The 12,034-nt window shown below is 47.9% G+C and overlaps 1 protein-coding gene across 4 annotated transcripts in view; it reads right to left on the bottom strand.

Moving 5' to 3' along the window:
* NOX1 (NADPH oxidase 1) overlaps window positions 1-12,034 on the bottom strand; it is a 2,086,008-nt gene that overhangs the window by 624,647 nt on the left and 1,449,327 nt on the right. For all 4 annotated transcript variants that reach the window (XM_068248036.1, XM_068248033.1, XM_068248032.1 and 1 more), the window contains one exon: window positions 8,047-8,209. In XM_068248036.1, coding sequence (XP_068104137.1) covers window positions 8,047-8,209 — 163 coding nt within the window. The remainder of the gene's footprint in view (window positions 1-8,046; window positions 8,210-12,034) is intronic.

Genomic DNA, 12,034 nt, shown 5'->3' with positions numbered 1-12,034 from the left:
AAAAGTTCTCCATGCTGAATAATTATATGCATGTTGCTCAAAAATTAGTATCAAACACACAATATATATGATATGCAAGAGTACGGGTTCTAGATAGGACCCGTATCTTGTATGAACCCGGGTTCAGTAAAAAAAAAAGAAGAGGGAGAAGATGAAGCAGAACCTGGTGAAGAAAAAGAGGAAGAAGATGGTTAAGAAGAAACAGAAGATAGTGAAGTTGAAAATGGTGAAGTAGAATATGATGAAGTACAGCTAACATGGATTACAGTACTATCATACACACACACACACACACACACACACACGCACGCACGCACGCACGCACGCACGCACGCACGCACACACACACACACACACACACACATTTTGATCTCTATCTCTTGAAAAAAAAAAGAAATATATATATATATATATATATATATATATATATATATATATGTGTATATATGTGTATGTATATATATATATATATATATATATATATATATATATATTTATACACCTTACCACTAGTGTTGGGCGAACAGTGTTCGCCACTGTTCGGGTTCTGCAGAACATCACCCTGTTCGGGTGATGTTCGAGTTCGGCCGAACACCTGACGGTGCTCGGCCAAACCGTTCGGCCACATGCCCGAACTAAGAGCGCATGGCCGAACGTTCCCCGATCGTTCGGCTAGCGCTGTGATTGGCCGAACGGTCACGTGGTTCGGGTAAATAAATACCCGAACCACGTCATATCTCCGCCATTTGTCTGTGGGTTTAGCTTTGGGTAGGCAGGCAGGGTAGTTCGCTCTCCAGCCACGCTAGCCAGGGTCCCCCCCAGTCATTGTGTGTCGCTGCTGGGAACAGTAGTACACCGCTCGCTCAGCCACACTATATATAGCATTGTTTACTGCCACTGTGTACCTCGCTCAGCCACGCTATATATAGCATTGTGTTTTCTGACACTCTGTCTACACGGCTCAGCCTGACTATATAGCATTGTGTGTACTGCCACTGTGCACCTCGCTCAGCCACGCTATATATAGCATTGTGTTTACTGCCACTCTGTGTACACGGCTCAGCCAGACTATATAGCATTGTGTGTACTGCCACTGTGTACCTCGCTCAGCCACGCTATATGTAGCATTGTGTTTACTGCCACTCTGTGTACACGGCTCAGCCAGACTAAATAGCGTTGTGTGTACTGCCACTGTGCACCTCGCTCAGCCACGCTATATATAGCATTGTGTTTACTGCCACTCTGTGTACACCGCTCAGCCAGACTATATACCATTGTGTGTACTGCCACTCTGTGTACACGGCTCAGCCAGACTATATAGCATTGTGTGTACTGCCACTCTGTGTACACCGCTCAGCCAGACTATATAGCATTGTGTGTACTGCCACTGTGCACCTCGCTCAGCCACGCTATATATAGCATTGTGTTTACTGCCACTCTGTGTACACCGCTCAGCCAGACTATATAGCATTGTGTGTACTGCCACTCTGTGTACACGGCTCAGCCAGACTATATAGCATTGTGTGTACTGCCACTCTGTGTACACGGCTCAGCCTGACTATATAGCATTGTGTGTACTGCCACTGTGCACCTCGCTCAGCCACGCTATATATAGCATTGTGTTTACTGCCACTCTGTGTACACCGCTCAGCCAGACTATATACCATTGTTTACTGACACTCTGTGTACACCGCTCAGCCAGACTATATACCATTGTTTACTGACACTCTGTGTACACGGCTCAGCCTGACTATATAGCATTGTGTGTACTGCCACTGTGCACCTCGCTCAGCCACGCTATATATAGCATTGTGTTTTCTGACACTCTGTGTACACGGCTCAGCCTGACTATATAGCATTGTGTGTACTGCCACTCTGTGTACACCGCTCAGCCAGACTATATAGCATTGTGTGTACTGCCACTCTGTGTACACGGCTCAGCCAGACTATATAGCATTGTGTTTACTTCCACTGTGTGTCTGCTGGGCCTGGGAACAGTAGTACACCGCTCACCCGCCACTGTATAGCATTGTGCTCTGTGTCGCTGCTGGGAATAGTGGTACACCACTCACCCGCCACTGTATAGCATTGTGCTCTGTGTCGCTGCTGGGAATAGTGGTACTGTATAGAATTTCTGTACTGTCACTGTACTGCTGCCAGTCAGCGTGTACTGTAAGGATAAGTGAAATGAGGAAGAAATCCGGTGAAAGAGGAAGGGGCAAGGGAAGAGGTGTTTCCCCTGACGGTTCACGTACAGGCCACAGGGGAGCACCCAAGAAAACCCACTCAATACCGCCCATGTTGTCCAGGACAACAACCCTCACAGATCCAAAAGAACAGGACCAGATAATTACTTGGATGACCTCTCAAGCGTCCAGCAGTGGGTTAAGCAGCACCAGCACATCACGCACGAGGTCCGAGTCCTCAGCCAGTTACAAGGAGCCAGTGGGCACAAAGCTGACACAACCGGCAGCGACACCACGCACACAACTGCCAGATAACCAGTACGATGAATTACCTCAGGACACAATGGGGTATTCGCAGGAGCTATTCCCAGCCCAACAAACTTCCACCTTTCAAAGGTCAATGGTGGAACAGCCAGAAATGTTGTGCCCGGATTCACAACCATTAACTGTGGGAAATGCACCGCGCACTGAAATACAAGGCGAGTCCGAGGAGGACTCGGAAACCCAAATCCCAGAGCAAGTTGGGCAGGAGGGGTTGCAATTGCAGGAGGTCGGCCGACAAGATCTGGAAGACGACGTTGGAGTGAGCTGCGCAGAGGTTGTTCTGGGGAGCTCTACTCCACGGCGGCGGCCCCCCACAATGACATATGACGAGTTTGAGGAGATGGAAGAGGAGGGTATGGACAATGTGGACAGAGACCCAGATTTTGTTTGTGAACGAGAACATCGCCGTCATAGCAGCAGCACAGATGAGTCTGTTGAAGAACCCACTGCTGCACGAGTTCGCCTTGTACCACAAGGTAGGCGGCGCGCAATTTCAGGCACCACAAGCGTGGAAGTTCAAGTGAGAGGCAAAAGAGGAGCAAACAGAAATCGCCAGCAAGGCAGGTGCTCCAAAGTCTGGGCTTTCTTTGAAGACTGCACTGAGGATGTTACCATGGCGATTTGCAAGGTGTGCAAGACCCGCCTGAGCAGGGGGAAAAGTATTAACAACCTCTCCACCACCAGCATGAGCCGCCACATGCTATCCAAACATCCCACTCTGTGGGCAAACTCGGCAGGACAGGGTACCAGCAACACTGCCTCCCTTGGGTTCACCAGACTCACCACCAGACCCGCCTCAGCAGCAGCGGTAGCCCAGCCATTGCGTGGTTCACAACATTCACAAACATCAGACAACGCTGACACTGTCACTTTCCGGAGTAGTGCTCTTGAGGTCTCCCAGTGTTCATCAAACACAACAACCAACAGCCCTTCCGTGTGCAGCGCTACGGTTCAGTTGTCTGTGTCGGAGATGTTTGAGCGCAAGAGGAAATTGCCAGCAAATGACCCCCGGGCCGTGGCAGTAACAGCCAGCATAGCCAAGCTTCTGGCCTGCGAAATGCTGCCATATCGAGTGGTGGAGACAAACAGCTTCAAGGGCATGATGTCAGTGGCCATCCCACGTTACGTGGTTCCCAGCCGCTACCACTTTGCGCGCTCTGCAGTGCCTGAGTTGCATGAGCACGTGGTCAGCAAAATAACCCGAAGCTTGAAGAATGCCGTTGCCTGCAAGGTTCACCTCACCACTGACACCTGGACGAGTGCGTTCGGCCAGGGTCGATACATCTCCCTTACCGCGCACTGGGTGAACCTTGTGGAGCCTGGCAGCGATTCCTCACCTGCTACGGCGCAGGTGTTGCCCACGCCGCAAACAGCTGCACCGCCGTCCCTCCCACTGGATAACAACAGCAGCACCTACCTCTCTGACTCCTTCTCCTCCAACGCATCTCAAAGCTGTACCTCATCCGGAAACGCTAACCCAGCAGCAGTAGGATCGTGGAAGCAGTGCAGCACAGCTGTTGGTATGCGTCAGCAAGCGTTGCTGAAGCTGATCTGCCTTGGGGATAAGCAGCACACAGGGGAGAAAATTTGGAAGGGAATAAAGGAACAGACGGATTTGTGGCTGGCACCGCTGGACCTGAAACCGGGCATGGTTGTGTGTGATAATGGGAGTAATCTCATTCGCGCTTTAAGGTTGGCTAAGCTGACACACATCCCTTGCCTGGCGCACGTGATGAACCTAGTAGTTCAGCGGTTCCTGAGGACATACCCAGGCGTGGCCGATCTTCTGTTGAAGGTGCGTCGAGTGGCCAAACATTGTAGAAATTCCAGTACTGCTTCGGGGGCACTCGCCAAGATGCAGGAGCGCTTCAATCTCCCCCACCATCGCTTGCTGTGTGATGTCCCTACGCGCTGGAATTCAACGCTGCACATGCTAGCACGCTTTTGCGAGCAGAAGAGTGCAGTGGTCCAGTACATGACGGCGCAGTACCGAGGCGCATCCGGACAGCTGCCAAGCTTCTGTGGATCCGATTGGGCCAACATGTTGGACCTCTGCTAAGTCCTCCAAAATTTTGAGCAATCCACGTTGCTTGTGAGCAGTGACAACTCTTCAGTCAGCATTACCATACCACTGCTGTGTTTACTGAAGAGGTCAATGTTGAAAATCAAGGAAACAGCTGTCATGATGCAACTGGGGGAATCTGAAGGAGAAAACGATCAGCGTGATGGTACCAACATCAGGCCATCCGCCTCAGGGAACGCTGGCCCCAGCAGCTATGACGAAGAAGAGGAGGAGGAACAGCTGGAGTTGGAGCAGGAATTTCCTGCCACCGCTGACGAGGGCCAGAGCGGTGCACGTTGGACTTCCACAATTCAGCGCGAATGGTCAGCAGAAGCAGACCAGGAGGAAGGTGACGACTATGATGCATCACAACAACTATCACAACGCTCACAAGAGGATGATGAGGATTCTGGTAGGACTCTGGCACACATGGCTCAATTCATACTAGACTGCATTGAACGCGACCCACGCATTGTGCGCATTTTGGACAACACCAATTACTGGGTTTATACCCTTCTGGATCCACGGTACAAACACAATGTTCCAAAACTGCTTGAAGAAAGAGTCAGACAGGTCAAAATGGAAGAATACCAGCAGGCCCTTGTGGAGACTTTAGAGAGGAGATTGACATTCTCCCCCTCCTCTAGCCAGTTGTACGCCGACAGACTGACTTCCGCAAACCCAGGACGACCAGGAGGGCAGCAAACAACGCAAGCCGCAGCTAGTGCATAAAAGGGAATGGTATCGGCAGTGTCCTTGGAGTGGGAAAATTTTCTGACACCCATGCAGCGTGCAGATCCACCTCCAACACCGATCGCCTGGAGAAGATGGTCAAGGACTACATGTCAGATGACGTAGCTGTGTCGAACAATCCATCTGCACCCTTCAACTATTGGGTATCGAAGCTAGACACCTGGCACGAACTGGCAATGTACGCAATAGAGGTGCTGGCTTGTCCGGCAGCCAGCGTTATGTCGGAACGCTGTTTCAGTGCTGCCGGAGGCATCGTCACAGATCGGCGTATCCGCCTCTCCACAGAAAATGCAGACCGTCTGACTCAAATTAAAATGAATCAATCCTGGATTGGAAATGACTACGCAACACTCCAGGACCCCAACCAAGTAACATGACCAATGAACATCTGGGATGGTGTAGCGTTTCCGGTCCCTGTTTATTGAACCTCTCATCTGTATTACATTTATGACTGCATGGCGGCAAAAAGCATTGCTGCTATATCCGCACGCTTTTTGTCCTCATGCAAGGCCTGGGTTGTTGTGTCTCAAAAAGCCTTCTCCTCCTGCGCCTGCTCCTGTTCCATCACGTGTGCTGCTGCTGCTGCTGGGTTAGCGTTGCCGGTCCCTCCCTGTTTATGGAACCTCTTATCTTTATTACATTTATGACTGCATGGTGGTACAAAGCATGCTATCCGCATGCTTCTTGTCCTCATGCAAGGCCTGGGTTGTTGTGTCTCACAAAGCGTGGCCTTCTCCTCCTGCGCCTCCTCCTGTTCGTGTTCCATCACATCTGCTGCTGCTGGCTTAGCGTTGCCGCGTGGTCCCTGTTTATTGAACCACTTATCTTTGTTACATTTATGACTGCATGGCGGTACAAAGCATGCTATCCGCATGCTTCTTGTCCTCATGCAAGGCCTGGGTTGTTGTGTCTCACAAAGCATGACCTTCTCCTCCTGCGCCTCCTCCTGTTCCATCACGTCTGCTGCTGCTGGGTTAGCGTTGCCGCGTCGTCCCTGTTTATTGAACCACTTATCTTTATTACATTTATGACTGCATGGCGGTACAAAGCATGCTATCCGCATGCTTCTTGTCCTCATGCAAGGCCTGGGTTGTTGTGTCTCACAAAGCGTGGCCTTCTCCTCCTGCGCCTCCTCCTGTTCCATCACGTCTGCTGCTGCTGGGTTAGCAGTGCCGGGTGGTCCCTGTTTATTGAACCACTTATCTTTATTACATTTATGACTGCATGGCGGTACAAAGCATGCTATCCGCACGCTTCTTGTCCTCATGCAAGGCCTGGGTTGTTGTGTCTCACAAAGCGTGGCCTTCTCCTCCTGCGCCTCCTCCTGTTCCATCACGTCTGCTGCTGCTGGGTTAGCGTTGCCGCGTGGTCCCTGTTTATTGAACCACTTATCTTTATTACATTTATGACTGCATGGCGGTACAAAGCATGCTATCCGCACGCTTCTTGTCTTCATGCAAGGCCTGGGTTGTTGTGTCTCACAAAGCGTGACCTTCTCCTCCTGCGCCTCCTCCTGTTCCATCACGTCTGCTGCTGCTGGGTTAGCGTTGCCGCGTGGTCCCTGTTTATTGAACCACTTATCTTTATTACATTTATGACTGCATGGCGGTACAAAGCATGCTATCCGCATGCTTCTTGCCCTCATGCAAGGCCTGGGTTGTTGTGTCTCACAAAGCGTGGCCTTCTCCTCCTGCGCCTCCTCCTGTTCCATCACGTGTGCTGCTGCTGGTGCTGGGTTAGCGTTACCGGTCCCTTTTCGTGGAACCTCTTCTCTGTATTACATTTATGACTGCATGGCGAAAAAAAGCATGTTACCTGTGCAAAGAAACATGACATTTTCCACATTTAAAAGACAGTTTTTCCTTTGAAACTTTAGAATCAATTTTCTCAAAAACTATAAGCTCTTTTTCAAATATTTTTTTTTCCTCTTGTACCCACTCCCAAGGTGCACATACCCTGCTAATTTGGGGTATGTAGCATGTAAGGAAGCTTTACAAAGCACGAAAGTTCAGGTCCCCATTGACTTCCATTATGTTCGGAGTTCGGCGCGAACACCCGAACATCGCGGCGATGTTCGGCGAACGTTCTCGAACCCGAACATCTAGGTGTTCGCCCAACACTACTTACCACATACATAATTGTTTTTTTCTAAATTAAAAAACCATGATGCATCATTTCATGTCAAACAAGGTTTAAAGGCAGTTTAAAGGGAATTCATGATTACGAGTCGTGATTTGTGATTACATGCAGTTATCCAACTCGAAACCGCATTCGAGTCGGATATCCGTTTTTATCTGTGATTATGATCACGGCCAATTCGTCAGAGGGTGAAGTCGTGATTGTGTGATCACTCGAATACGTGATCGGGAGTATTTGAGCACTACTGATGATCCATTGCTGACCTGTTCCATTGTCTTTTATCTGAGTGTCTGTAGTTTGTATTCTCTGGTGTGCAGCATCCTGGAAGAAGCTAGTGCCATATAAATCCAAAATAATAATAATAATAATAATTATTATTATTATTCACTTATCTTTGTGCTTGCTTCCATCAGTGGGGACCTTTTATAAAATAAGTGTGCTTTCTGCATGATGGATCCTGCACTAAGGTAAACATCCAAGATTGAGTTTATTTCCATATTGTACAGCATACAGGATTATGTTTCTATGCTCTAAGAGTTTACTTTAATTTACTAAGTTATCTGCAGAAGAAAAATGACATACCTTCTTTGTTTTTAGTCGATCATCTTCATGTTGAAACTTGTACCATATAGATTTCAATATGGAAGCAAAGGGGGTGATGCCAATGCCTGCTCCTACCAGCATGCTGACCTCATACTTGAAGACTTCTTCACTAGCTGTCCCAAATGGCCCATCAACCTCAAGGCTAACAGAAAAAGAATTGAGAATAAAACAAAATTCTAAGATTTTCAATTATATCAACTGAATACAATGCAAAAGCAATGGGTTTTGAATGAGGGTGATACAATTTACTGACTAGCTTGAAACAAAAAGCCTAAGCTGTCAGCGAATAAGCCTTCTTCAGACTCTATTTCTGTATGCTGACAAGACGTTAGAAAAGATAGCTTATATATATTTGAACATCAGAAAGATGTACAATACTCTACCATATACAATGCAAGTGATAAAGATATCACAATACATTAATTAAAAGAGTTGGACAGTAAAATTTGTACAATGTAAAAAAGTGTAATAATATGTATAAACATAAACACATTTTCTTCAAATGTGCATAACAATTCAAAGCTGAGGTCATTGCCTAATCAGGTGTGATCTACTAGACAATCAGCAGAAAAATACTGTATTTTTCGGAATATAAGATGCACTTTATCGCCCCACAAAATGGAGAGAAAAAGTCCCTGCATCTTGTATTCCAAAGACAGGGTGTCCCTGTGAGAGATCGCGGAAAAGCCGCCACATGTGCTACTGAGCAGGCGGCTGATTCCACGTCCAGCGCGGTGGTTTGCACGCAGCAGCGTGTGTCTGGTGTGGCTGAGTCTGTTAATGCACATAGGCTTAGGAATACACGCGCGCGCGCTGAGAGACAGAATTCTTATACTAAGCAGGAAGAGTCAGCTGACCACGCCGATCAGCTGACTCCTAAACGGGCTACTATTGGTTGAGCAATTAGGGGTGGTGCTGGAGAGCACTACTCCATATATAGTTCCTGCTGGTCACTTGCAAGTTGTCTGCCGTTGCGATCACTACGTGGAAGCACTCAGACCTAGTCAGATCCTCAGTGTGTTTGAACCAGGTGGACCTGGGAATACACACTTAGCCAGATTATTTGAATTGTATTCTGTTTATGCTTAAGCTAGTTCCGGGGTGTAGAGACCCAGCTTAGGGAACTGTGTTATCATCTGTGTTATACCTCAAGCTAGTTCCGGGGTGTAGAGACCAAGGACCTCACACCCAGCTTAGGGAACTGTGTTATCATCTGTGTTATACCTCAAGCTAGTTCCAGGGTGTTGAGACCAAGGACCTCACACCCAGCTTAGGGAACTGTACTACCATTAGTGTTATCTTTCAGACTAGTTCCAGGGTGCTGAGACTACGGATCTCGCACCCAGTCTAGGGAAACTGTATTATCATCTGTGTATTCTTCAGACTAGTTCCAAGGTGCTGAGACCAAGGACCTCGCACCCAGAATAGGCATTGTTTGATATATGTTATGACTTACAGCTTTTCTGACTACCCCTCTGTCTTCTGATTCGGTACCTCGTATATCTGATATTCCGTTGCCAGACCCTGCTTGACTTGGATACCGAATCAGCCTTCTGTCTTTGTACTTTATCTGTCAGTGTGTTGCCGACCCAGCGTGCCCGACCTCGAGAGCTATCTCTCCCCTTAGAGATAGCCTTCAGATCAGATAGTGACATCCACCTTTAGGTGCCACTCAATCTTAGGCCCTTCCTGTCTCCAGCCTGACTCCTCTCCTTGGAGAGCCTCAGGCTGCTGGAAGGTTCCTGTGCTCTCAGAGCAGTGCCTCTTTACTGTATATCACCTGCTCCGCAGGTGCATCACTCAAAGTATTACTGTTACACCAAACACTCACATATCTATAGGTGTCCAGAGGTTAGCAATATATCTGATTATCGGTGATACTGCAGATCATCAATAATCGGGTATATATCTGCATTCTTGGTGATACTGCAGATCACCAATAATCAGATTCTCTCTGCGTGCTGACACCAATCGTTACAGAACGGCAGACCAAACCCAAATGGATGCACTCCGCAGCCGTCTCGATGCACTTACCACCTCGGTGGAAAATGTCATCTCGGTGCTGAACGATTATCAGACCAAGATCAACACCTTAAATGGGTCTGCGCTAGCCCTACAGATGGCTGTGGGTACAGTGCGATCTCCTCCTAGCACAGACATACGTATGTCCGTACCTGAAAGGTTTTCTGGCCACAGATCTGACTTCCGAAACTTAAAAAATCGAGTGTTGTCATACTTTGAGTTGAGACCTAGTTCCTCAGGAACTGTAGCACAGAAAATTACGTTTATCAAGACACTATTATCAGGAGATTCCCAGACTTGGGCATATAGTCTCCAGCCAGGTGATAGTGCGTTAGTGTCAGTTGAGGCATTTTTTGACGCTATGGCCATAATTTACGATGATCCAGATATTGCCTCTACCGCTGAGCGGAAGCTCAAGATGTTGCGACAGGGCAGAGATCCAGTTGAAAATTATGCAGCTGAGTTCAGGAAGTGGGCAGTTTCAGCCAGATGGGGCTCATTCGCTTTATTTCGACTATTTCCTATCGGGGCTGTCAGATGCGGTCTCAGACTTGATGTTGAGTCATCCTGAGCCCAAGTCTCTCGATGAGGCCATTTCATTGGCCATCAGAATTGACCGTCATGTACAATACCAAAGACAGACCCGGGGTAGGAACAATGTGAGATACTTGTCCTACGCAACGTCTCCTTCGGTTCCATCTCCACCTGCTTCACCTTCACCGGAACCAATGCAGATTGGTCGGTCGAGATTGTCTCAGGTGGAACGGAGACACAGGGAAACAGAGCAGCTCTGTCTTTACTGTGCAGAGGGGGGTCATAAGGTACAGAATTGTCCCAAGAAGTCAGGAAACGCTGCCGCCTAGGTGTAGTTGGAGGTAATACCCTAGGCGAGCAGTCATTACCTCTCGATGATAAACGTTTTCTTCTCCCTTGCACTATATCTTGGCAAGATAAGACAGAGACTACTGAGGCCTTCATTGATTCAGGCTCAGCAGCTAATTTTATGGATTACGAATTTGCTAAGAAATTGGGGATTCCGATCTCCCCTTTAAAACAACAGATTCGGGTCACTGCGGTGGATGATTCCCCTCTGCAGAGTAATCACCCTCTTTCCCAGACCCCAGATTTGGGGGTCACAATAGGGGTCTTGCATAAAGAAAGTTTATCATTTTTTGTGTTATGAATGGCAACCTCCACAATCATTCTTGGCATGCCATGGTTACAGATTCACTCGCCTCAGATCAATTGGGCCACGGGTCAGCTAACCAGCTGGTCTGCCCACTGCTATCATCATTGTCTTGCGAAAGTAACCTTTGGTAAAACCAAGATTCACATGGAGGGATTGCCAGATCAATATTCAGAATTTGCAGACGTATTCTGCCCCAACTTCCTCCACACCGTCCCTTTGATTGCCCCATTGATCTTAGGTCTGGTTGTATGCCCCCTAGAGGTCATCTCTATAACTTATCTGGGCCAGAGAAATTGGCCATGCAGGAATACATCCGAGAAAACTTAGCTAAAGGTTTTATTCGCCCTTCTCGATCCCCGGCCGGGGCAGGGTTCTTTTTTGTGAAAAAGAAGGATGGTGGCCTACGCCCTTGCATTGACTATCGGGGCTTAAATAAAATCACAGTAAAAAATCGCTATCTTTTGCCATTAATAGACGATTTGTTTACTCAGGTCACCAATTCTAAGATTTTTTCGAAATTGGATCTGAGGAGTGCTTACAACCTTGTGCGAATCAGGGACGGTGATGAATGGAAGACGGCCTTTAACACACCCGACGGGCATTACGAGTACCTAGTGATGCCTTTCGGGTTGTGTAATGCCCCGGCCGTCTTTCAAGAACTGATCAATGAGGTCTTTAGAGAGGTATTGGGCAAATTTGTCTTGGTATACTTAGACGACATTCTAATTTTCTCATCCAACCTCTCAGAGCACAGAG

Source organism: Hyperolius riggenbachi, chromosome 8, assembly GCF_040937935.1.
Source record: "Hyperolius riggenbachi isolate aHypRig1 chromosome 8, aHypRig1.pri, whole genome shotgun sequence".
Taxonomy (NCBI): Eukaryota; Metazoa; Chordata; class Amphibia; order Anura; family Hyperoliidae; genus Hyperolius; species Hyperolius riggenbachi.
This window is presented reverse-complemented; position numbering and strand designations above follow the sequence as displayed.